The sequence below is a fragment of the Lonchura striata genome, chromosome 23 (genome assembly GCF_050655825.1).
Source record: "Lonchura striata isolate lonStrDom1 chromosome 23, ASM5065582v1, whole genome shotgun sequence".
Lineage (NCBI taxonomy): Eukaryota > Metazoa > Chordata > Aves > Passeriformes > Estrildidae > Lonchura > Lonchura striata.
In genome coordinates, this window is record NC_140725.1 from 5,508,897 (window position 1) to 5,533,780 (window position 24,884).

Sequence of the window (24,884 nt, forward strand, 5' to 3'; positions counted from 1 at the left end):
CAGAGACAGAGACAGGGATGGGGATGGGGACACAGGGACAGGAACAGGGATGGGGACAGGGACAGGACAGGGATAGGCACAGGGACAGGGATAGAGACAGGGACAGGGATAGAGACAGGGACAGGGACAGAGATAGCGGTAGCGACAGCAGCGGCAACAGTGACAGAGACAGCCACAGAGACGTGGTGGCGACAGCAGCGATGGGAATGGGAACGGTCGGTGGTCCTGCCCACCCAGTGATTCAGGTAGTCCCAGTTCAGATATTCAGATATTCCCCGGTTCAGACATTTAGACAGTCCCTGGTTCAGATATTCAGATATTCCCCTATTCAGATATTCACATATTCCCCGGTTCTGCGGTCTTCAGGGTCCCTCTGAAAGCAATGAGGGATTTGTCTTTACAAACCAACTGTGGGGAGGTAAAACTAGCGCTGAGGTAAAAGCAGCAGTGGGATTTCACTGATTGATGAATGGAATGAGAGGGATTTGTGTTTACAGATCTACTGTGGGTCTGCTGATAAATAAAATTGGATATTGAGAGATGAAAGAAGTAGTGGGAAGAAGCATTGATTCTATAGGAATTCCACTGACTGACAAGGAAAAGGTGGGGATATACATTAGAAGGGGGTCTGTATTGGGAAGTTTGTACCTCTCAAATACCTCAGCCAGTGGGGAAAGAGAGAGGGAAATGTGGCTGAGAAATTGGGATAAAAAGGAGGCTTCATCCTCTAACAACTTGAGAGACTCGATGGGAAATGCCCCATGGCCTCTCCCTTTATTGGAATAAATTCCAGGACTCCTCTGTCTCTTTTTTGGGCATAACCCTCAGGTGTGGGTTAGTTTTCCTGACACCTCCAACCCAAACCTTTCTGTGATCCTATTAAACTGTGTCGCTCTGATCCTCTGCAGTTTGGGGGCCAGTTTGCCCTTTTGCAGTACAGCAATTCTGGCACCTCCCATTCGGAGCTTAACAAATCTTTTGATAGGTGCTGTCACTCCTTCCCAAAAATCCCATTTCCCACAATTTTTTCCCAAAAATTGCCATTTCACCCATTTTTTCCCCCAAACATCCAATAAAAAATATTACAACAGAAAGCAATCATGGCTAAATTTACAAATTGTTTATTTAAAAACCCTTGGAGCAGATATAAAGGAGCTCCTCCTGCTCAAACCCCATCCTACCCATCTGAAACCCCACAGCAATGCCCCATATTTACACTGTCAATGTGTACAACAAGCACCTTTGTGTACAGTCTGTACACAGCAGGGACGAACAGGTGAGACCACAAACACCCAGGTGAAATCAGTGAAGGGTGGGATATACACACTGAACATAAAGCAACGTTGGAGGAGACACCAAAAACTGCAGCTCCCACTGAGTGGGACTGGTGCTTCCTCCCTGAACACTGACTTCTTCACTGTGCTCAACAAAGGACTTGGGGAAGTTTTTATAAAAAGAGAACTTAAATAGTGCAAACTGGTTAAAACACGTCACCCTGTCACAGGTGTTTCTGTCTGACACAAACCCTGGGGTGGGGGTAGAAATTAGGGCTCTAGCTTACAACCCAGACACTCCACATCCAGGACAGTTTCAGCATCATGTGTGGGAACAGGGAACTTGGGTCACAGTCTCATCACCTGAAATTCCAGGAATTATTTAACTTCTGTTTCACATTCCCTTGTGATTCCTAGGTGGAATTCCAGTGAAATGCCCATCCCTCAGTAACCATGAGGCAAATTAGATACCCAAAACATACAAATTCATGAGGGTCTTTGCACATTTCTGCCATTTTAGCAGTGATTCCGGTAAATTCTCCTGTCAGAACTCCCAACAGGCAGAGGAATTTGGCAAGCTACAGAAAAGAACGAGCATCAGGTACTCTCTAACCTTTCAGTCTGTAGCATTTTCAAAGGGATATAACAAAACAAGTCATAAAAATTTTCCAGATGCTGTCCGTGTTTGACATGGTTTGCTGGAAGAGTCTGACAACATCTGTGGAGGGTTTCCAGCACCAGAGTTTTCACATCCAGGTGCTCTTCGGCTTCTTGGGAGAAAAATAAAATAAAAATAAAGCTGTATTTCCTGATATGCAAAACTATCAAACACGAATAACGAGCAAAGCCCCCCCAAAACAAACTATGGGAACAGACCAGCAACACAGAAAAGACTTTAAGGCAACAAGAGGCATCAGTGCTGCAATGCTCCGTGTTCACATCCCAGTCCCGTTCAACCACGAGGAGTTTCTCTCCTCTGCCTCTCCCCTGCTTCTTCCTCATCCGTTAACTGTCAGACTCTTCCTCCTTCTCCTCATCCTCATCATCGTCCTTGGCGTTGGCCTCAGATTTATCTGAGGACTCGTGGAGCAGGACGTACTCCCTGCTGCTGAAGCCGAACTTGAGCACGTCCTTCTCCTTCAGTTCGTAGTAGCGCTGGGGCTCGATGCGCTGGTTGTTGAGGAAGGTGCCATTCCCCGAGCCCAGGTCGATGATGTAGGGCCTCACCCTGCGGCCCACGGTGCCGTCAGCTCGGGTGTACTCCACCAGCCTGCAGGACAAAAGCACTGCCTGAGCCACCAGAGACACGGCAAGGGCGCTGAAAGCACGTGAGGCACAAACTGTGCTCCACGAGCAGTGGTTTGTGCAGTGGACACTCATCTGAACCAAGGAGAGCAACAAGAAACTGCGAGACAGCGGATTCTGAGAGAGGCTGCATCATCCCTAAAGCTCTGCTGCTGTAGCACAGCAGCTCCTGCATTGGGACAGATGTTCTCCAAGAGAGCACTGCTGGCAGCAGCACTCCTGTGTCGCTGTCGAGGCAGGACAGGAATGAGAAGACTGGCTTAGAAGGCTGCTGAGAGTAAAACTCCGATTTATTCAAAATACCCTGCTCTTTTATAAAGAGCTTCGTGAGGACCAACTCCATTGGTCCTGAAGTGAAAACAACCCAAACTATTGGTGCAAAGTGCTTGACACACAGTGATAGAACTTAACTATAAACAATGTGAATAACAAGAGAGACAAAGAATTATTTATATTCTTGTCCAGCTCTTTCCCAGGCTTCTGCCCAGCTAGAAACTCTCAGTTTCTTTCTTTGACTGAATCTGAGACCCACACTCCTGTGCATCACAGCGAGCAAACAAACCAACATCTCCTTGAAATGCTCTCACATCCGTGGGGCTGATGCTAAAGCTGTTAGTGCTGGCAGCAGCACCCAGGAGCTGATGGCTCCATGCCCAGGGTGCTTCTCTGGGATTAAGAAACAGTTCCCATCCCACAGAGTTGGGGTAAAAAGCCCTGTTTTCTGTTTCCTGTGAATGCTCCCAGTCAATCACAGCTGCTGGGTGACTCCAGCCTGGATTCACACCCCACACTGTATCTAACCCCCTGTGTGATTTCTCTGCTTGCTGCTAGCTGAACTTCAGATATATTTGGCCACTGCTGGGATGACCTGCAGCATAAATTCCACTTGACATGTGCCAACAGCAAACTGTCCCCTCCCAGCCACCCATTCCAAGGCACTTGCTTTGTGTGCTGCTTTCCTCCCTTGCTGGAATTTGAAATGCAGGGAGCTCTTACATGAACTAAACTCACTTTTCTTACTTACATTAAAAAAGACCCCACAAACTGCATTATGAAAACCAACTCAAAAACCATCTCAAACCCCTTCAGAACTCCTCCCAGGCTTTCACAGGTACTGGAAGACCTTTTAACCTAAGACTCTTGTAACTTTTTAACCCATACTGTAAAAACACGAACTAAACTCACTTTTCTTACTTAGGTAAAAAAACCCCACAAACTGCATTATCAATTCAAAAACCACCTCAAAGCCATTCAGAACTCCTGCCAGGCTCTCACAGGTACTGGAAGACGGTAACATTTTTAACCTAAGACTCTCATAACTTTTTAACCTTTTTAACCTAAGTCTTGTAACTTTTTAACCCATACTGTAAAAAATGTGAACTGAACTCACTTTTCTTATTTAGGTAAAAAAAACCCCACCAACTGCATTATCAAAATCACCTCAAAAGTCACCTCGAACCTGTTCGGAAGTTGTCGCAGGCTGTCACTGGTACTGGAAGACAGTAACCTCTTTAACCTAAGTCTTGTAACTTTTTAACCCTTTTAACCTAAGTATTGTAACTTTTTAACCCATACTGTAAAAACGCAAACTAAGCTCACTTTTCTTACTTACGTAAAAAAGCCCCATAAACTGCATTACGAACTCAAAAACTCCTGAAACCCGTTCAGAAGTCCTGCCAGGCTCTCACAGGTACTGGAAGATGGTACTGTTTTTAAGCTAGGACTCTTGTAACTTGTAATCCTTTTAACCTAAGACTCTTCTAACTTTTTAACCCATACCGTAAAAAAATGCGAACTAAACTCACTTTTACCACTTATGTAAAAAAAACCCCACAAACTGCATTATCAAAACCAATTCAAAAACCACCTCAAATCCCTTCAGAACTCATCCCAGGCTCTCACCAGTACTGGAAGAGGTACTAGAAGACGGTAACATTTTTAACCTAAGACTCTTGTAACCTTTTAACACACTGTAAAAATGCAAACTAAACTCACTTTTCTTACTTAGGTAAAAAAACCTCCACAAACTGCATTATCAATTCAAAAACCACCTGGAACCCGTTTGGAAGCCCTGCCAGGCTCTCACCGGTACTGGAAGACGGCGTGCTGCTTGGAGCAGGAGGGGTGGTCGATGGGGATGTCGGCGATGCGGCGGTGCCGGCCCAGCAGGTAGGCGCTCTGCCTGTGGATGTACATCACGGGCAGGAACTCGTCGTTCTTGAAGGGGTACAGGCGCCAGCGCGTCTTGGGGATGCGCGCCTCGGGGGGCTCGCTGTACTTGATCACCACGCCCCGGAAGGTGTTGGTGTCCTCCAGCAGCGCCCCTGACAGCTCGAAGCTTGGCTTCTCCTTGTTGGCAGCGGGTTTTTCTTTGGGTTTGCTCTCTGCTTGCCAGGGCTCTGCGTTCTGCTCGCTGCTCTGCCGCTGCTCCCGCCGCCTCTCGTTGTGCAGCTCCCTCTCCGCCTGCTGCTCCCGCAGGCTCTGCGCCTCCCGCTCGTGGCCGCGCGCTCCCGGCCTCTCACCGGGGTTCTTCCTCCTGTCTGCGTGCTCCTTGTGCCGCTCCCCGCTCCTGTCCCGCTCCCGCCGGTGCTCCTGCTCCGCCGGGTGCCTCTGCTTCCGCTCCTCGGTGCCCCTGCGACAGTGATCGTCTCGCTCCTGAAGGGAGGATCACAGAGAGCAGCAGCTCAGCCTTTCGGAAAATCCCAGCGCCACGCGCTGGGAAAACACACACTGGGATGTACCGTGCAGCCCTGACAAGACGTGGAACAGAGTTCCTTGCCAGCCTACTTGGGTTCCCACAACTGGCATCGAATAAAGCACCAGAAACAGCGAGTGTAGCCTGCTCTGGGGAGAGGACACAGCTCCCAGGGGTGCCTGTGCTGTGGCAGGAGCAGGGCTCCCACGGGAGCTCCACGGGCACGGCTCCCACGGGAGCTCCACAGGCAGGGCTCCGAGAGCAGCTACAGCCACGGGTGGCACAGCCTGAGCTGGGCAGCAGGAGCTCCGACTGGCCCAGATCCTCTCTCTGCTCATGGGACACGATGTAGGGCCCAATCGGAATTGACACATGAAGAGGCGCCTACCGAACCCGCCGCGGCCGAGTCTCCCCACTCACCTGCTTTACCCTCACGGCGCCGTGGTGCGGGCTGTGGCTGCGGCTCCTCCTGCCTCGCGGGGAGCGGCTCCTCCTCCCGGACCTGCTCCTCCGCCGGGGCGACCTGGGGAACAACGGGAGAGGTTGAGCGGCGGGGCCGGGCCGAGCGCGGGGCCGAGCGGCTGGGCCTCCCTACCTGCTGCCGCGCCCTGCCGGGCCCCGCCGCTCCTCGCCCGGCGGCGACGCACTGCGCCGGGGGCTTCGCCGCTCGGCCTTCACCACCGCCGCCTCCCGGCGCCGCCGCCGCTCTCTCCGCCGCTCCTCCGCCGCCTCCATGGCGCCCGCCCGCACGGAAGTGCCGCCGCTTCCGCCCGCAGCGCTTCCGCCCGCGGGGCGGGGCCGCGCCTGCGCGGGGCGGGCGGCGCGGTCGCCATGGTGACGGGCCCGCGGCCGCCATGGTGACGGGCCCGCGGCCGCCATGGCGGCGCCGCCCGAGTCGCTGCTGCGGTACTGCCCGCCCGTGCTGGTGTCCCGCCGGGGAGACCGGGCCTCCGCGGCGGTGAGCGCCAGCGGGGGGCTCGCGGGGGGCCGAGGGTGCCGCGGCGCCCCGGCCGCCCTCACGGCGCTGCCCTCTCGTGTTCCCGCAGAGCCAGGCCCCGCGCGGCCCCGCCGGCCTCTCCTCCGCGCAGCAGCCGCAGGAGCTCCTGAACGCCATCCTGCCGCCGCGGTGAGCGGGGCCGGGCCGGGGCCGGCGGGGCCGCGGGGCGCCCGGCGGCCCCGGTAACGGCCGCTGCTTCTCTGGCAGGGAGTGGGAGGAGGCGCAGAAGCTGTGGGTGCAGGAGGTGTCCACCGCGCCCAGCACCCGCCGGGACGTGCTGCAGCTGCAGGAGCAGCTGGACCGGCAGCTGCAGCAGCGGCAGGCGCGGGAGACCGGGCTGTGCCCCGTGCGCAGGGAGCTCTACACGCAGTGCTTCGGTCAGTGCGCAGCCTGCACCTGGAAACAGCTCTCAATCCTCTCGGGTGTCCTCCTGGCTGCGCTTCAGCCAAGTTTGTTTAAAGTAACCTGGAGCCGTGTGTGTGTCACACACTGATGACACAGGAACCTCTGAGGGCTCCCCCATGACTGCAACAAGTCCATTACACGTTTTTGAGTGCTTGCTGTTGCAGCTTTAGGGGATAGCATCATTGGCATTGCCCGAAGAGCTGCACCACTGCTCTGCTTTTACCTGCTGCACTCAATGCTACAGCTGCAATGGAACTAAACAAATCAATTGTTACTGTCTCTAGGACATTCCATGTCCTAAATGTGGGCCCATTTACCCCAAAGGCCTGCATTTACCTCCCTAGGACCTTCACTATTCCCTCAGAACCCTCTTTACCCTTCTATACAAAAGCTAAAACTTAAAGCATCATTTCCAGGACTTAATTTTCCCCTCAGGGCCCCATTTACCCTTCCAGAACCCCATTTATTCTCTGACAACCCTCTTTACTCTTCCAGGACCCCATTTACATCTCAGGACCCCACTGACCCTTCAGGGCCACATTTACCCTTCCAAAACCCTGTTTTACACCGCCATGAAATAGGGAAGCTTAAGCTGCACCAAGGGAAATACAGGTTGGGTATTAGGAAAAAGTTTTTTATAGAAAGGGTGATAAAGTGCTGGAGTGGTTTGCCCAGGGAGGTGGTGGAGTCACCATCCCTCGTGTGTTTAAAAAAAGATTGTGTGTGGCACTTGGTGAGGTTGTAGGGCTTGATGATCTCGAAGGTCTGTTCCAACCTGGCAGCTCTGTGATTCAGTGTGTGATTCCAGTTGTGTGGCATAGTGAGTGGTGGAGTGTCACTGCAACAGGTCCCCAGCTGGGTAAGTAGTGACATGAACTCCATGCATTTTACAGAAGGCTGAAATTTACTTTATAAAGAAACCCATTGCCTTTTTATACCCTAGTTTGCTACTGGTGGACTTAATTGGTCTTTTACTTAAAACACCATCACCATGAAGTTGATGCTAATTAAGTAATACCTGTTGGAATCTGTGGTATTGATGATTCTGAGATTGTAAAGAGTCTCTGATTTTTGCCTTGTTGCTAAAGAAGTAGCTATAATTTGTCTGTGCTGGTTTTTAAGGTTGTTTATTTTTGCTTATGTTCTGCTGCCCTGCTGCAGCTCTGTCCTGCAGGGCAGCATGTGGGGCTCTGCCCTCAGTGGGATGTTACAAACATTAAATACCAGAAACTATGTGTGCTGTATTTACAATAATGTGCTAATATCTATTATTTACATTGAATAGTGTGTTTCCAGCCTAAACCAATAGAAAAATGCCAACACCACAGTGAAACATGGAGGGCATGAAGAAGAAGGACAAGACACGCCCAATTTCCTCCATCTTGTCCCCTTTGAACCCCTAATCTAAAATTCTAAAATTTTACTTCTGTACCTGTGCTACATTTAATTATTACTTATATCAAACACTCAGAGCTGGTAATTCATCCTGTAAGATTGAAAACTCTTTTCCATGGACAGAGATCACAGCCAGTGTCTCTGGGGGCTCTGTCCAGGGGGGTTCCTGACCCCTGCCAGGGTCCCAGACCTGCCAGGGCAGCCAGAGGGAAGCCCTGGATTCCCACAACCACCCTTTGGTAAACAAACCCCCATAACACATCCCACATATTCACACCACCCAGTGCAGCAAGATAAGAACTGTTCCTCATTCTTTTCTCTGAGCCTGTCACTGCCTTTCCCAGAACGCTGCCTGGGAAAGCCGTGCTCTGTCTGTGAGAGGTGAGAGGAGCAGCCGTGTCCCAGAGAAGGGCACTGCAGCCTGTGTTGCTCCCTTGCAGACGAGCTGATCCGGCAGACCACGGTGAGCTGCGCCGAGCGGGGGCTGCTGCTGCTGCGCGTGCGGGACGAGCTGCGCCTGACGCTCGCCGCGTACCAGGCGCTCTACGAGAGCAGCATGGCCTTCGGCGTGCGCAAGGCGCTGCTGGCCGAGCAGGGCAAGGCCCACCTGGAGAAAAGGGTGAGGGGAGTGGGGAAAGGCTGGAAAGGCCACCTGGAGAAAAGGGGGAGGGACAGGGGGAAAGGGTGAGGGACTGGGGGAAAAGGGTGAAGGACTGGGGGAAAAGGGTGGAAAGGCCACTGGGAGAACAGGATTAGGGACTTGGTGAAAAGGGTGTAAAGACCACTTGGAAAAAAGGGTGAGGGAGTTGGAGAAAAGAATGTAATGACCACCTGGAGAAAAGGGTGAGGGGCTGGCAGAAAGGGTGGAAAGGTCACCTGGAGAAAAGGGGGAGGGACAGGGGGGAAAGAGTGGAAAGGCCACCTGGAGAACAGGGTGAGGGACTGGGGGAAAGGAGGGAAAGGCCACCTGGAGAAAAAGGGTGAGGGGCTGGGGGAAAGGCCACCTGAAGAAAAGGGGGAAGGACTGGGGGAAAAGGGTGGAAAGGCCACTTGGAGAACAGGATGAGGAACCTGGAAAAAAGGGTGAGGGCCTGGGGGGAAAGGGTGGAAAGGCCATTTGGAGAAAAGGGTGAGGGACTTGAAGAATAGGATGCAGAGACCACTTGGAGAAAAGGGTGAGGGAGTTGGAGAAAAGGATATAAATACCACTTGGAGAAAAGGGTGAGGGAATTGGAGAAAAGGTTGTAAAGACCACTTGGAGAAAAAGGTGTAAAGACCACTTGGAGGAAAGGGTGTAGAGGCTACACAGGGTGTAAGCAGTTGTTTCTTTTCTCATAGTCTGCACAGTAGAGTTTTTGTTCCCTATGCTAATTCCAAACCTCCACCTTCCGTCTTGACACCTTCCTCTTTGCCTTACAGTGCTTAATGTCAAGTTTCTGCTGTGGTGGGTTATTTTATGGGAAGATCCTTCTTTGATAGTGTTCAGGGAATTTGTGCTCTTGAAATCTTTACAGCTTCTCGTTCTACAACGGATTCTAAATAATTACATTAAAAACATAGTCCACTGAATCTGCTCACCATGTATGAACTATGATACTGAATTTGTCTTTTACTGTTGAAAACAATGCAAAAGCAGAGTTTAATTAGTCTTAGTATCCCAATTAATATAATACAATTGTTTTACTGAAATCTGTTATTTTTTGTCTTCTCTGAAAACTAAAGCGAGACAACACGAGCGACGCCTTGGGGCCCCATTTTCTGCACGTGAAAATAGCAGATTTTATATCCTTAAACTCATTGTTGCCGTTTCCACAGGATGGCAGCAAAGACCATCAGAATACTCAGCTCACTGTCCTCAGGCTTAGCTGCGCTTCTGAAGTTTCTTCTACAGCTTTAAAGACTGCATCACACACCACTTTGTCCTGATGCCTTACATTTTAGCTCTTGTGTTTTTCAGATTCTGTAGTATATAGCTCTGAACTTCATATAGAGTGTTAGCAAGTTCTCTTCACAGTTTAGTTAGACAAAACAATCCTTCTCCAGCCTGAGAACACCATTGTAGCTTCAGGCCCAAAAAGTATGAACAGCAAGTTTAGAGCAAACTGGGAGGATGGGACTTTATAACCTGAAGCTGGAATTGGAGAATTTACCCCAATATGGAAATGGACCAATACTTACAAAAGTGTGAAAACTCGTGACTCGGCATTTTGGGTGTAGCCTTGTCCAGGCTCTTGCACTGCCCAAAGTTTATCCTTTGAAGGCCTTTTAATAAACACCTCCTTTATTCCTTTAACTCTGTCCAGCCTCTGTTCTAGGTAGCCTCTCAAGGCATCAGTCCCATGTGAACTGAAAATTGACTGTTTGCCAACAAAACTAGACACATATGTACTTTTTTTTCCAAGATTGCAGAGCTGGAAGAGGAAAAGGAGGAGCTGGAAAAACAAGTGAGTGAAGAGAAAGCGAAATGTGAGGCTATTGAAAGGCAAGAAACTGAGCGGCGAGAAATAGAGGAGAAGAAACACAGTGAAGAGGTTCTGTTCCTCAAACGGACAAACCAACAGCTGAAGGTCAGTAAAAATCCAGAATTCCAAATACTAGTGGTAAAATACTCATTAAAGCCCTAGTAACACAACACACCGTTTAACATTAAATATTACCCAAGAACAACTGTGCAGGGATTGGATAATTATTTGTGCATGTGGCTTTGGGGAGAACAGAGCTTCTCCTCTGTATTTTGTTTTTAAAAGGAAAAATAACCCACATCTTTTGAGTAAGGAAAGAATGTCACCCTGAACAGTATCAAATGTTTCTGGCTACAGCTAAAAACATTTCACTTAGAGCAAGCTGCTTTTCCTGCAGATCTTACTTTTTAACTCACATTTTCAGGCTGCCTTGTAATGTTTTATGACCCCAAATCTTAGATCAGATGTGTGTTGCCCCTGAATCCGATTCTTCCTTGAAGTACCTGTACTTGACCAGCTGTGTGTGCCACTGCTGAGGGTTATTTTAGCTGCTCCCATCCATCCACAACTGGCATCAAATTTTCTCAGTAATCACAAAACTTGCTGTTCCCAGCTACTCTTGTCCCAGAGTCAGTTCATGTTCCAAATGCTAGAGAGCCAAATACTTAATTTAGCTCAGATAGTCCAGCTTCAAATCAGAGAATTCAGACCACTGTTTTAACAGCTTTTATTCAATTTCCCCCTTGATGCTTCACATTCAAAACAGTTTCTCATCATATGGAGCCAAGGCCAGCTCTGTTCTCCTCAGAATGCAACAACTGTGCATGCCAGGAACGACAAACTAATTTATAAAACATGTAAGAATGGAATTACTGGGGAACAAACCTGGCCTGGCTCTCCTGGCAGCAGCACAGCATCCCTCTGCTCCTTGCTGTGAACATCCAAAAGAAAATTTATCCCTTCACAGCACTGAAGGTTTATTTTTTAGGTTAGGAAATCTAATTTGTCTCACTGTCTCATTTGTTTTTCAGGCCCAACTTGAATGCATCATTGCAGCAAAGAATTAATTGTTTTGTTGTCCTCAAGGCAGGCTCAGAAGAGCTGTCAGAGCAAGAAACTTGCAATTAGTGACAAAGATTTGTCTTCCTAAAACAATCTTGAGTTTTCACTTACCAGTAACAGCAGGCAGTGTAACTGTGTTCTTTCTTTCTCTCTTGAAGAGTTGAAATTCAAGAACTTCATTAATTACTGCTCCCTCCTTCAGAGCCATCTCAGCAGTCAGCTCTTTGAACAGTGAACTTGTCTGGAACTTGCTTGTTGGTAATGTGCTAATGACCTTTAAAGCAATAACTAATAAACATTTTTAAATGCAAACATCTCTCTGACATTATTAATTTGAAAAGGTTGTAGAAAATTCAGAAACAATATAAAAGTGCCTAGGAGAAAAGTAAGTCACATGCACCAAGAAAGAAATGGTAGCTCAGTTTTGACAAGGCATCTTGGGGACATTTCCCTGAGTAGCTGCAAGCTGGTGTCAACTGTTGATGGAAATCCCTTGTCAGAACCATCAGCTGCTCATGGAAATGTTGATGGAAATCCCTTGTCAGAACCATCAGCTGCTCATGGAAATGTTGATGGAAATCCCTTGTCAGAACCATCAGCAGTAACTGAGCACAGGCGACATCAAAGCTTGGGGTGTGACTGTTTCTGGTGAAATGAAGGGGCCTGATCCAGTCATAGATTCACTTCTCAATAGAAGCAAATGAAATCCCTGCTGGAGGAACCTCTGTGAGCAGCTGGTTACACAGAAGGTGAACACGGGAACGAGAATTCCCCGTAGTCATGTGAAAAACCCCATAAAGCAAATTTCCAGAAAAAAAACCCACCCAAAGCCCACCACTGAGCAACACTGGAAGAGCTGTTTGGCTACTGCAGTGTTTGCTGGCCTGGGACAGCGATGTGGAAATACCATCAGCTCCAACTGCACAAAGAACTTTCAGATGATGCAGAAACAAAGAGAGAGATGCTGCTCCTGGGGCCAGGACAGACCGGTCACACTGGGCTTTGAACAGGAACCGCAAGTTTTATAGTAAAAAAAGCCACCGCATACTAGAGCTGTTTTATGTAAAATTTAATAGAATAAGCAGCTATTGCTTATGTTTGTATTTTTTGTGCTTTGATCTTTGTCCCTCCAAGCCAGTTTTTTTCTTGTTCTTATTCTTATTTTTCACGTTGTGAGTTTCATAATAGCGGACTCCGACTTTCTTGGAGCGTTGCTGCCTCTCGGCTCGTCTCCTCTGCAAACACAAAACACATTAGCAAATCCCCAGCATCCAGAGCCTCAGTGTCTGCAACTCTCCAATGGTGTTCACTTTGCATTCCACATGCATTAAGTAAAATAAATAATTTCAAACAAAATGTTACTGATGTGACTCTATACGGAACCCACCCCCTGCTCTTACAAGAGTAAGCTCCACTTCAGTCTTTACAGCAAGATACAAGATTCAATCTGGTGTGCATAGTCAGGTAAAGGGAGCTGACAGAAGTTGTCACAGAACATTCATAGCAGAATTTTGCTTTCATTCCCAAAGTCTCAAAGCTCTTTAGTGACAACAGGCTCTTTAGTGACATCGCCAAGGATAAAAAAGCTCATTTCCCTGCTCAGTTGTACTGCAGGAAAGCACACTTACTTCTTTGGATGTGAGTTTCTTACGAGGCTGTTTACCCAACTGGTCATCATCATCATCACTTTCCTCTTCTTCTTTCTTCTTTCTTTTCTTCTCTGTGCTGCCTGCAAACAGCAAAGATCATGCACTTGGTATCTTCCAGAACACTCATTAGTTTGAAGAACTTCAGGCTGAGGTCACCACCTCAACACATTCCCTTGGCTGTATTTAAGAGCTTCTACCAAAACAACATGAATGCTCCTCACAAGAGCATCACAGCTATTCCTGTGAAAACTGCTCTCGAGAAGCAGCTTGCTCCAGCCCCATCCAAGTCCAGGAGAATTCCACAGTCCTGTCAGGACAGAGCTCTCCCACCAGATTGTGCCTTTACTCAAACTGACTACAACAACTGAAGCCTCAGTAAAAACCTACAGCCTGAAGTATCTCTGCTTTTATGACATCTCAAACCCCATCCACTCCTTCCTGTAACACCCCAGGGAATGGGAGCTGCTCTGGCTGCAGCCTGCCTGGAGCCCAGGCTGTTAGAACTCAAAACTTGCCTTCAGTGTATCTTCCCTCCCTGAGAGGGACACCTCCCATCACACACAGCTGCTCTACAGGAAGGCTACACCAGGTTAGCAGCAGCCCTTGGGGCAGCTAAAGGGAGATTTAAGTAGTTTTAGGGGAAAAGATCTTGCACACAGGAGCCAGTGGATGTTTCTACCCTTAGTGCCATTTTTTTCTCTGGCTCATAGGATTTCCAAATGTAGATTAAGAACATCTACTAATCTTGTTTTACCTCCGTCTTCGGTTTCTTTGGGTTCTTCAGCCTTCTCCATGGATTTTGCAAACACTATGTCACTCAGTCTCTTGGGGATTCTATGGAAGATAAAACCAGCAATAAAAGATTATTGTTACACAAACAGTGACCACCTCTGAGAAGCCATCAGACTCCAGCAGATCCCAGTCTTCTGTCAGCAACAAAGCCAATCTTTGCACCAGAATATTGCAATACCATTGTTGCTGGAGTTACTGTGCTTGTGTGCTGTACGAGAGAGAAAATGTAGCACTTAAGCCTTGAAATCTCCATCCTCACAAGGCTGGTGGGTGAGCTTTACTAAAACTGGGCCTGCTGTATGGGCCAGGATTCACTGCACATGTAAAAAGGCCCAGGCATACCCAGCCTTGGGATTACCCAGCATCAAGGAGAGATCCAAGGATGCAGTACTGCTGCCCAAGAAACCAAGATAATGCTAACTCTAATCCATAGTTTAAGAGGCAGCTTTCCAAAAACATTTTTAACTTGCTGGTAAATAGCAGCTCTTGGAATAATCTTTCAAAAGCAAACTGCTACTTGGCCCAATTTCCAACCCTTACAGCTAAGCCAGATAAGCTGTGGCAATTGTATGTGGCAGCACAGGGGAATTCATCAAGCAAATCGGAAATGGAGTCAAACTACAGCACAGCCTCATCAACCCTTTCCCCTCTGCAATGTATTGGACAGATTCAGGTACCTTATTGCTGAGAATCTCTTGGCCTTGGCTTTATCCAAAAATTTTTTGTATTTTGCAATCTTGTCCTCTAATGCCTTAAGAACTGCTTTAGAGCTCTCCTGGGCTGCAGGTGCAGCCACCTGCAATTCCTCCCCTCCTGGATCCTGATGTTGCTCATTCTCTTCTTTCTCCTCCTCCTCCTCTTCTCCAGAGGAATCATTGTCTGTGTCATCAAAACCTGGCACATCCACAGGAACCAAGTCTTCTTCTGAGAACTGAGGTGCCACGTTAATCCTGCCGAAGTTCTGCCGAACCTGGGACATGAGCTGCCTGATTTCAGTGTTTGTGTTGTTCTCCTCTTCTGCTGGCTCCACACCTGATGCCACCAGCTCAGAGACTTTCTCCTCAGTGTTATCTTGGCTGCATGTCACAGAGGCTTCCAACACAGGAGGCTGCAAGGAAGAGCAGGATGTATTATCCCCAAAGTCTGTCCCACCACCTCCAGGAACAACTTCCATTTTCTCTTGTTGGAAAAAACCTAAGATGACAACATGATTACTGACATTTCTGGTAGTCAGTAATGACTCAGAATCTCTGTAAAGAGCACTGCTACCTGGTCATCACCAAATTCAGGTGTCACCTGAAGGACCAAGCTTGGGCAGAGCCCATGACATGCACTGCACAAGTTCCATGGCACTCTGGGAAAAGCAGCAGTGAATACCATTAAGAAGATCAAATATGAGGGAAGAGGAGGCACAAGCATCACATTCTTACCTGGGGATCTGGCTGACCTGATTCTGCATTCGGTGGCTTCACAAAGAAAGGGATTCTGCCCCTCTGCCAGTCATTAAGAACCATCTTGCTCACAGTCTGCAAGTCAGGCTCACCACCCTGAGAAAAACAGGGACAGTTTATGTCCATGTTTGCAGGGCACACAGCCCTCCCATGCCCCGTGAGCAACAGAAACATTGCCATGTTCAGAACAGGCCACACACTCTTCCAGCCTGCAAATGCAGGAAACTGGCACACCTTTAGCAGTTTTCCAGTCCTAGCAGCAAGTTTCTCAAGGAAATCTTCTGTATCCGTCCAGGAATCAATTTTGTATGTCTTCCTGATGTACTCTGCTTTGGCTCTTTCCAGCACAGCACCAATATGGTCTTCAGGGTTCTTAATCTTTTCAACTTGAACCTGAAAAAGAGAGCAGAGGATCAGCAGAGGATCAACGCTCTGAGACCATCACAGTAACAACAAGCAAAGCCTTCCAGCAGCCAGTGCAGACACATACCACTCCCTTCAGCACAATGTCTGTCTCTGAGTCTCCTGATGGATAAACCACCCCAGGGCAGTCGATGAGGAAGATCCGCCGCATCAAGGTGATGTACTGCCACACCTGGAAGAGATCAGCAGCTCCCCATCAGCACCTTCCACACAGGCCTTGGCTCATTTTTGAAGACCAGAGTCAGAGAAACAGAGCCTGACCCAGCACAGACAGGGAGTGAGCACAGCTGAGCACTCCCATCACAGCCCTGTGGCAGAGTGGGAGTGTGGGAATGCTGCGAGAGCAGTGCCTCAGAGCAGGGACTGTCCATTAGCCCCTCCTCAGGGTCACACAACCTGTGCAGGTCAGTGCAGAACGTGACAAGGTCATTAGGCTGATTCCACATGACCACATTTGTACCTTTAATGCTGGGATGTTCCTACCTTTGTTTCCCCTGCAATGGGGGCCACGCTGCAGACCTTCTTGGAGCGCAGGGTATTGATCACTGAGCTCTTGCCAACGTTGGGGTAACCAATGAATCCCACACTGATCTGCTTCTTGTCAGAGTGTAACTGGTGAGAAATAACAGATCCTTTTACATCCTGGAGTGAGGGACAGAACTACCACTGCAGTTCTGAACCCCAAACGCTAACAAAGGAAAAGACAACATACACAGTAACCATCCAAACCAACCACAGATCCCCAAAATGGTTTTGTACCTTTCCAAACTGCCTAAGGAGCTGTATGAAAGCACCTTTGCCGAATGGGTTTGTGAGGCTGGCATGGAAAGCCAGTGTTGGATACTCCTGGGAAAGGACAGCAACCCAGCGTTTCTGGAGAGGCAAAGGGAACTGAGTTAGAGACCTGGGGCTGGAGAGTGACACTCTGTGCTCAGAGAGGAGGACACAGCATCTGCACTGGGCTCACAGCTGCAACTGGCCATGAGCATTGCTAGGGAAGAACCTTTGAAGCACTTCCCCAGCCCGACAGCTAAAAGCCCTGAGTATTGTTTGTATTAAAGACAAACAATTTCCCAAAAACGCCTTCACTGCTAGCTAAAACTCATTAGTTTAATGACATAAAGCAAACCAGCTGGGGTGGATATGGATCCTAGGCAGACTAACATTTAGCACACTCTGGAGACAACAGCTGAACTGTTAAATCCAGACAGAGGAAGTAGGGAATTTGTGGCTGGCGTGTGTTGCTCAACTTGGCCAAACTTGGACAGATTTACATGGTAATTGTTACTTTTACTGCAGGCAAGCAGAGAACTCCCAGCGCCCCAGTTGCAGTACGCCCTTCCAGAGCAGCATGGGGACTGGCACGGAGCTACAGCACAGCCACAGCAGGAACAAAGAAGGTCCACAGAGTAACAGCCAGGACTGTGCTTACAGTGGCCCAGGTAGGAATGAGATCACATTTGTTCAGGACAAAAATGAGATGTTTCCAGTGCTTCTCCTTTTTAAGGTAGGATTCCACATGAGGGGAGCGAGTGCCTATGGGATCCCGGGCATCAAGAACTTGAACAACAACATCTGATGAGTCAATCACCTGAAAAATAAAAAAATACACACAGAAGTAATGAATTTTGCAGAAAGCAATATATCTGTACCTCCCAAAGGAAAATTAGTCATATCTGAAACGACTTCATTACTTTAAAAACCTTGTATCCTTCACAAACTGCTACTTCCCCACAGACTAGTGAAGTTCAGACTAACATCCCTTGATGCTCTACTCTCTCCTCTCCTAAACCCCCTCTAAATTCAGCTAGGACAGCTGAACAAATTTTACCTGCTCTTATGCACCAGGGAAAAAAACACTACACCCAAATCGGAAAATTAAAGTGCTGCAGCACACAAACCCCCAGTGTTCATCATCCATTCAGCAACAACTCCCTTCTACCATTTCATAATGGATCAGGGTATAAAAGATATTTTCTGGACCAATATGAAACACACAACCAAGCAGGAACCTGCTGTTAGTCCACGAAACAACTACAGCAGGGAGCTGTCATTTTACAACTTGTTTCAAGCCAAGTAAATTTGTTTCACAGCTTTTTCCTGCAGTTTTGGCAGCCTCTTACTGAAATCTGTTTTGCTCAACCATTCCCAATGCTTTTAGATCCAAATGAAAAGGTTTTAAGCTACATTCAGAAATTCAGAGCAAAAAGTCAAGCAATTTCACACCTAAGAGTCACTGAGAGCACACAAACTGCTCATACCACCCCAATTCAGTCTCCATTTCTCTGGCAGCCATGGTGGCTCATGGAGAATTTAGGGTCAGAGCTCTCCCAAGATGACCCCACCAATATGCCAGATGTTTTTAGCCTAAAGAAACTTAAGGAAACATTACTCTTTTACTTATGGTAAAGACCCAGGAATCCAATAGCAACTTATACCTTCACTCTGACAGACCTCTTCTGGATCATGTATTTTAAGAATGTTTGTTCCTGTAGGACAAGAGCTCGAGAATCAAGCTCACTCAGGCAGAGATTTAGAAATTAAAATCTACTCTTTTTGCATTTTTCTCACTGTTGCTGTACAGGATTTCAGTGCTGAAGCCCAGTGCTGTGTAAAGGCTGGCAGATGTGACTGCTGCAAACTCCAAGTGCCATTTACCTTGTAGAGCTCACCCCAGATTCTTTTGGACTGTCCTTTCTTAAAGATTTCCTCTTGTGCTTCATCCCTAGAAGACATCACCAGAAACATCAGCAACCACAGACACAGGGTCAAGATCTTCTCTTAAGCCATTTGCAGACAAATGAGGGGACAAAGCCCAAACAGCAGTTGGTATTTAGCCAAAATCCCAAATTCAGTAATCTCCTTTTCCTTCCTCCTCACACAGTAACAGCATTGATGGAGGCACCAGATCCTTCTTTAAAGACAAGGCTGGCTTTTCATACATACATACAATGAATCATTTTTCCTTTCCAGTCACCTTACACCAGTGTCCTCTGTCACCAGGTCTCGGTCCTTGCCCTGATCATAAGACTCTGACGAGGCCTCAGCATTCTCCACCAGAGACTGCACATCACTTGCAGACAGAGTTGGTCTTTTCCTTTGTGATTTGGGGCCAAACGTTGTTTCAAATGTTTCTGTGTCAAGAATGTGAACTCTGGAGGTCTGAGGAAAAAGAGGTTGGTTAAAAAAAAAAAAGCCCCAAGCACCGTTTCCCCCCATCTTTCGTGACACACAGGGAAGGAGCCCCAAGTTCAACACAGCCCTGGCAGCCTGTAAAAAGTGACAGGCACTTCCCTAAAAATGTTTGAGTTTTCTACACAGCCCTGGCAGCCTGTAACAAGTGACAGGCACTTCCCTAACAATGTTTGAGTTTTCCAGCTCAAGCTTCCAGAAACACAAGAGTGGATATTTAATAAGCAACAAAACATTCTGCACTTGCCAACAAACCATGCTTCAGTTCTTCCACCATAAATGGTGTCAAATGCAATTACAACCACTGTGATGAAAATTCAGCTGCTATCTTTGATCATTTCTTGTTTTTCTAACAAGAGCACAAATCTCGCCAAATTCTCAGATTTTTGTCAAGGATAATTACAATCAAAACTAGATTTTAAAGCTTGGAATGAAAGCCAGCTTGTCTTGGAACAGCACACAATCCATGGCTGAAAGCAGCAATTTGTTCTTGTAATGCATGTTTTAACACAACCTTTTCCCTAATTTAAATAATGTTCTTATGACATGAACTTACAAAGTTTCCATATGATATAATAGCTACCAATAGTCCAAAATAATGGTTTAGACACCGTGAAAAAAAAATGGTAATAACTAAAACTTAACATACTAGAAATCAAGGCTGAATGAACAAGAATTTCTGATACAGGATAAAACACATCTGAGTTCAAATTCATCACATGAGTGTCTGCAGGGTGAAGCAGCCTCAAGAAAGGCCCAGGAACTGTTAGAACATCAGCTGGCACACTAACCTATCAGAAATCAGACCATACTATGATAGTATCATAACCTGTCACAGACTCAGAGAAGGCTTTGGGCTGGAAGGAACCCTAAAGCCCACCCTGTGCCACCCCCTGCCATGGCCAGGGACACCTTCCACTGTCCCAGGTGCTCCAAGCCCTGTCCAACCTGGCCTTGGGCACTGCCAGGGATCCAGGGGCAGCCACAGCTGCTCTGGGCACCCTGTGCCAGGGCCTCCCCACCTAACAGGGAAGAATTTTTGAGGTAATTTCCTATTGGGAAATGAAACATTTATTAAAGAATGTATCTTTCTTTTCCCTCACACTTGATGTCCACAGTGACAGGGAATTAGAACCATTCTTCCCCAAGGAATCCAGTACAGCTGTCCCTTCCAGAAGCCATCGTTTCCTCAGACTGAGCAGGGAGAGCACAGCTGCTCACAGGTGTGCACACACGTGCACAGGCAGTGATACCCACGTGTGGTTTGATCCGGTCATAGAACAGGGACATGGGCAGCTTCTTCTGCTTCATGATCACCCTGTAAGGATCCTTCATCACAGTCTCCATGTCCTCCTGGAATTTCTGTAGGGATGATTGCTTGATCACACGAGTATTTCCTGAGTGTAAAGAACAAACACTGCACCTGGCTGTTCCTGATCTCATCTGCTCCAACTGGGGACATAATAAAACATCAACTTTCCATCTAGGAACAAAAAGACCACTGAAAACTCAAAGGGTTTTACTTGAAACCAAGCCCAAATAGGCAGCCAATCCCTTTCTTTCCCACCATTTATAGGAAATCTAATTTAAAAGTATCTCTAGGACATTTAACAGCCATATATATGGGCAAACCATGGGGAACAAAAAAGGAGCCAAAATAATCATCCTTAGGGGAATGTGTGGAAAGCAAAGCCCCAAAGCACAGGTACAAGCAAGGGGGAAAATGATGCCTTAGGATTTGAGCTTTTCTATTTTCCATTTATTTGTAATCCTGCAGTTCTTTAGTGCAGAACTCCAAACTCCACGTGCAGTGTGAGCTGCTGCTTTCCCATTTGGGGCAGACACAACAATTCCTCTCCAGGCCTGGCAATCAAGGACACCTCACTGCCTCAGGCCCTGAGAGATGGAAACAAAAGTGAGTTGCGGGGAGCAAACTTGGGGTAAATGACCTCATTAGCTGAAGCTGTAATTGGAAGATGCACCCCCAATATGCAAATAGACCAAACATATTAGAAGTGTGAAAACCTGTGATCCATTGTCCATTTTTGGCTGTAGCCCCTTGGGGGGGCTTTGTCTGCCTGAAATGTACCTGAAACCCCTTCAATGAATAGAACTGCTTTTTATTGCCTTAATTTTGTCTGTCCCCTATTTTTAGGTAGCCCCACAAAGCATCAACAGCAGCAGGGGTCCCTCACCTTCTCTCACAACTCTCAAACCACCATTCTGAAACAAACACCTTGCAACACCCTAAGTTCAACAGCTTTGAAGCTTGCTGAGCCTGGAAATTGGCCAAAACTCACCAAACCATTTGATATTTGGTTCCACTCTGGCCACGGTGCCTGGCGCCACGGTTGACTGAAACTGCAGAGGTTTGATCACTTTGCCACGCTTGTTCCTAGGGGACAAATGAAGACACATCAGTGCACAAAGGGCAGCAGTGACCCCTCCAGCCCCTGTGTGCACCGGGCCAGAAGCAGAGGCACAGAATGCAAAGGGACCCTTCCCCTGCAGTGGTGCTGCCCTGCATTCCATGGGGGTGAGTTATCCCAACCTGTGGTCTCCTCTAGCCTGGCCAGACCCTCCCTGCAGCTGCTGGTGCAGCCCAGGAAGGGCTTTTGGGGTTGCAAAAGTTGCTGTTTTCTGGAAAATCTCACTGTGTTCCATCACAAAGCCTTTTAACCAGTTCTGCTCACCCGCTCACACAGGGTGGGACCTGGTTTAATTCAGCAATATCTCAAAATCCCTTCCCCCATCTGCTCTGCAAACAGTGGGAAATTTGGCAAAAAAACCAAACGTGCTGATGCAAAACAGGGCTCTCAGAACTGCCACGGCACAGACGCGTGGGTGCTGCTCCCTGCCATGGATCTCTCAGTGTGGCACAGAGGGGAACAGGGGGATCCTCTGTGGAGGTGCTGAGGGGAGCTGAGGCTCTCCAGGTGTTTTGGGGGCAGCTTTTGAGCTGTGCTGCTCTGGGAAATTCGGGAATTCTGTGTGCTTTGGGTCTCTCCACACAGATGTATCAAGTATTTTCCGGCTGTATTGCTGGGACCAGAGATATCCCTGGGCTGGGGAGAGCTCGGGATCAGGCTGGGGATCAGGCTCGGGATCGGGCTTGGGACCAGACTCAGAATCGGGCTCGGGCTCAGGATCGGGCTTGGGACCAGACTCGGGACCAGGCTCTGGACAAGGCTCAGGATCAGAATTGGGATCAGGCTCAGGATTGGGACCAGGCTCAGGATCAGGCTCGGGATCAGGCTCAGGATTGGGACCAGGCTCAGGATCAGGCTTGGGACCAGGCTCAGGATCAGGCTCAGGATTGGGACCAGGCTCAGGATCAGGCTTGGGACCAGGCTCAGGCTCGGGACCAGGCTCAGGATCAGGCTCAGGCTCGGGACCAGGCTCAGGATCAGGCTTGGGACCAGGCTCAGGATCAGGCTCAGGCTCGGGACCAGGCTCAGGATCAGGCTCGGGAGCAGGCTGGCGATCAGGCTCGGGCTCGGGATCAGATTTGGGACTGGGCTCAGGATCGGGCTCAGGACCAGACTCAGGATCAGGCTCGGGACTGGGCTCGGGACCGGGCCCGGGATCAGAGTCGGGCTTGGGCTCAGGACTGGGCTGGGATCAGATTCGGGACCGGGCTCGGGACCGGGCTCAGGATTCAGGACCAGACTCAGGATCAGGCTCGGGATCGGGCTCGGGACCGGGCTCCCAGCTCACGGGGTTACAGAACACACGCCGTGCCATCACCCAGGCGTTTTGTCGCCTGTCCCTGGCGCGGCCGTGCCCGGCCGGTACCGGGACCGCGGCCGGGCCACGTTCAGCTGCCCACCTGCGCTCCTTCTGCCGGTACATGTTGAGGCGCCGGATGGTCGCTCGGTCCCGCATGTTGTTCCCTCCCTCGCCGCCGACGCGATCTGCGGAGACAAGAGAACATCAGCCTCGGCTCGGCTCGGCCCGGCCCGGTTCGGCCCGCCCGGCCCGCGGTCCCGCCCGTACCGGGGTTGGTGCTGGCGCGGGAGGGGTTGATGGAGCAGCGGCCCTTGTAGCGTGGCTTCACCATGGTGCCGGTGTGGGTGCCGGTGCTGTAGGGGTCTTGGTGTGGGTGCCGGTATCGGTGCTATAGGGGTGCCGATGCCGGTGTCGATGCTGGTGTCGGTACTGTGAGGGTCTCGGTGCCGGTGCTGTGGGGGTCTCGGTGCCGGTGCTGTGAGGGTGCCGCTCTCGGTGCCGGTGCTGTGGGGGTCTCGGTGCCGGTGCCGTGAGGGTGCCGCTCTCGGTGCCGGGGCCGGGACAGGCCCGGAGCGCTCGGGCCGGGCCGCGGACACGCGCGCGGCGCTTCCGGCGCGCGCAGCGTCTGACGCACTTCCGGCGCAGGCGGCACTTCCGGGCCCGGTTGCCACGGCAACAGCGCGCGGGCCCGGCCGGGTCCCTTTGTGTCCCTTTGTGTCCCTTTGTGTCCCCCTCCCGTGTCCCCCCGTGTCCCTCTCCCGTGTCCCTGCGCGCCGTGGCGCTGCCCGTCTCCGGAGTGCCGCTGCCGGGTCCGGCCCCGGCCCGCGGGCTGTTGGAAGGCCCGGCGGGGCGGCTGGCACGGGAGCCCCCATGGTTTGGGAAGCGGTGTTTGTTCGCTGGCACGTTAATGGGAGTCGTTCCGGAGAGCTCCCTGCCTCTGCTGATGGATCGGGGCGGCTGCTGGGGCACTGGGGCTGCTGATGTGACACTCTGGTGGCTGGTGTGACACTGGGGTGGCTGGTGTGACACTGGGGTGGCTGGTGGGACACTGGGATGACTGCTGGTGTGACACTGGGGTGGCTGGTGGGACACTGGGGTGGCTTGTGTGACACTGGGACTGCTGATGGGACACTGGGATGGTTGGTGTGACACTGGGACTGCTGGTGGTACACTGGGGTGGCTGCTGGGACATTTGGTCTGCTGGTGGGACACTGGGGTGGCTGGTTTGACACGGGTGGCTGCTGGGACAATGAAGTGGCTGGTGGGACACTGGGATGACTGCTGGTGGGACACTGGGGTGGCTGGTTTGACACTGGGACTGCTGGTGGGATATTTGAACAGCTGGTGGGACACTGGGGCTGCCAGAATAACACTGAGGCAGCCAGAGGGGCAGTGGGGCTGCTGGTGGGACACTTGAACAGCTGGAGGGACTCTTGAGCAGCTGATGGGACACTGGGGTGGCTGGTGGGACACTTGAGCAGCTGGAAGGACTCTGGGACTGCTGGTGTGACACTGAGGCAGCCAGAGGGGCACTGCTGCAGCACAGACTCAAGCACAAGGCAGTGCTGGTGGGTGTTTACAGGCACACGGGGCTGTTCTTTCTGGGTTACTGGCAAAGAAATTTAAAAATTAGCAATAACAGCAGTGTGTGTTTTCCTGTGCGGGCAAAGCACTGCGTGGATGGCGCATTAACAAATCAAATCTGTGCAGCTCTGTGTCCAAGGCGTAAGCCCTCGTTCTGCTCCTGCCAGATTGTAACAGCAATTTGCAAGCTCCTCACCTAGGGGAAATGAACGAAGCTGGGCTGAAACAGTGTTAATTGATAGCAGAGCTTGGGCTGGGGCCAAGCTCAGCACCTTGGGGAATACTTGCCCAAAACACAGCTCTGGCCCATCCTTCCTAAACACTTATTAGCAGCAGAGCATTCCCAGCCAGTGCAATGTCCTTCTGGTGCTGCTAATGCTCCTTTAAACCCAGAACAATAACAGAGCTGCTGGGATTTTGTTCTCCTAATGATTTTCAGCGTTTTGCTGTGAGGTGTAGAGTCCCTGCT

At 49.7% G+C, this 24,884-nt stretch overlaps 3 protein-coding genes across 4 annotated transcripts; 1 reads left to right on the forward strand and 2 right to left on the reverse strand.

Annotated features, from left to right (window-relative positions):
* Positions 1–1,101: 1,101 nt before the first annotated feature.
* SNIP1 (Smad nuclear interacting protein 1) lies at positions 1,102–6,153 on the reverse strand. Its single transcript, XM_021554811.3, has 4 exons — positions 5,870–6,153; positions 5,695–5,797; positions 4,666–5,234; positions 1,102–2,544 (listed from the first exon to the last, which is right to left on the reverse strand). The coding sequence occupies exons 1-4, from the start codon at positions 6,151–6,153 to the stop codon at positions 2,280–2,282; spliced, it is 1,221 nt and encodes a 406-aa protein (XP_021410486.3). The 3' UTR covers positions 1,102–2,279.
* Positions 6,099–11,907, forward strand: DNALI1 (dynein axonemal light intermediate chain 1). Its single transcript, XM_021554766.3, has 6 exons — positions 6,099–6,232; positions 6,321–6,400; positions 6,479–6,648; positions 8,512–8,690; positions 10,474–10,638; positions 11,565–11,907. Exons 1-6 carry the CDS (start codon positions 6,152–6,154, stop codon positions 11,598–11,600), a joined length of 711 nt encoding a protein of 236 aa, XP_021410441.2. The 5' UTR covers positions 6,099–6,151; the 3' UTR covers positions 11,601–11,907.
* Positions 11,908–12,647: 740 nt separating this feature from the next.
* Positions 12,648–23,458, reverse strand: GNL2 (G protein nucleolar 2). 2 transcript variants are annotated; one of them, XM_021554765.4, is made up of 16 exons: positions 23,099–23,458; positions 22,932–23,016; positions 21,403–21,497; positions 20,360–20,499; positions 18,888–19,072; positions 18,569–18,635; positions 17,343–17,501; positions 16,670–16,783; positions 16,394–16,522; positions 15,978–16,082; positions 15,722–15,880; positions 15,467–15,583; positions 14,714–15,144; positions 13,999–14,078; positions 13,224–13,324; positions 12,648–12,830 (listed from the first exon to the last, which is right to left on the reverse strand). In XM_021554765.4, exons 1-16 carry the CDS (start codon positions 23,160–23,162, stop codon positions 12,681–12,683), a joined length of 2,181 nt encoding a protein of 726 aa, XP_021410440.1. In that variant the 5' UTR covers positions 23,163–23,458; the 3' UTR covers positions 12,648–12,680. The 2 variants fall into 2 exon arrangements, with proteins under 2 accessions (XP_021410440.1, XP_077644592.1); XM_077788466.2 differs by having other exon boundaries at positions 13,224–13,327.
* Between the last annotated feature and the right edge of the window lie 1,426 nt (positions 23,459–24,884).

Coding starts and splice junctions, on each gene's coding strand:
- DNALI1 (XM_021554766.3), top strand. CDS start 6,152: ATGGCGGCGCCGCCCGAGTCGCTGCTGCGGTACTGCCCGCCCGTGCTG. Junction 6,233..6,320: donor GAGACCGGGCCTCCGCGGCG/GTGAGCGCCAGC, acceptor GTGTTCCCGCAG/AGCCAGGCCCCGCGCGGCCC. Junction 6,401..6,478: donor AACGCCATCCTGCCGCCGCG/GTGAGCGGGGCC, acceptor CTTCTCTGGCAG/GGAGTGGGAGGAGGCGCAGA.
- SNIP1 (XM_021554811.3), bottom strand. CDS start 6,153: ATGGCGGCCGCGGGCCCGTCACCATGGCGGCCGCGGGCCCGTCACCAT. Junction 5,798..5,869: donor CCGGCAGGGCGCGGCAGCAG/GTAGGGAGGCCC, acceptor GTTGTTCCCCAG/GTCGCCCCGGCGGAGGAGCA. Junction 2,545..4,665: donor CACGCCGTCTTCCAGTACCG/GTGAGAGCCTGG, acceptor TTTGTCCTGCAG/GCTGGTGGAGTACACCCGAG.
- GNL2 (XM_077788466.2), bottom strand. CDS start 23,162: ATGGTGAAGCCACGCTACAAGGGCCGCTGCTCCATCAACCCCTCCCGC. Junction 20,500..21,402: donor ACCAAATATCAAATGGTTTG/GTGAGTTTTGGC, acceptor CTTTACACTCAG/GAAATACTCGTGTGATCAAG. Junction 16,784..17,342: donor TCATTCCTACCTGGGCCACT/GTAAGCACAGTC, acceptor TTGCCTCTCCAG/AAACGCTGGGTTGCTGTCCT.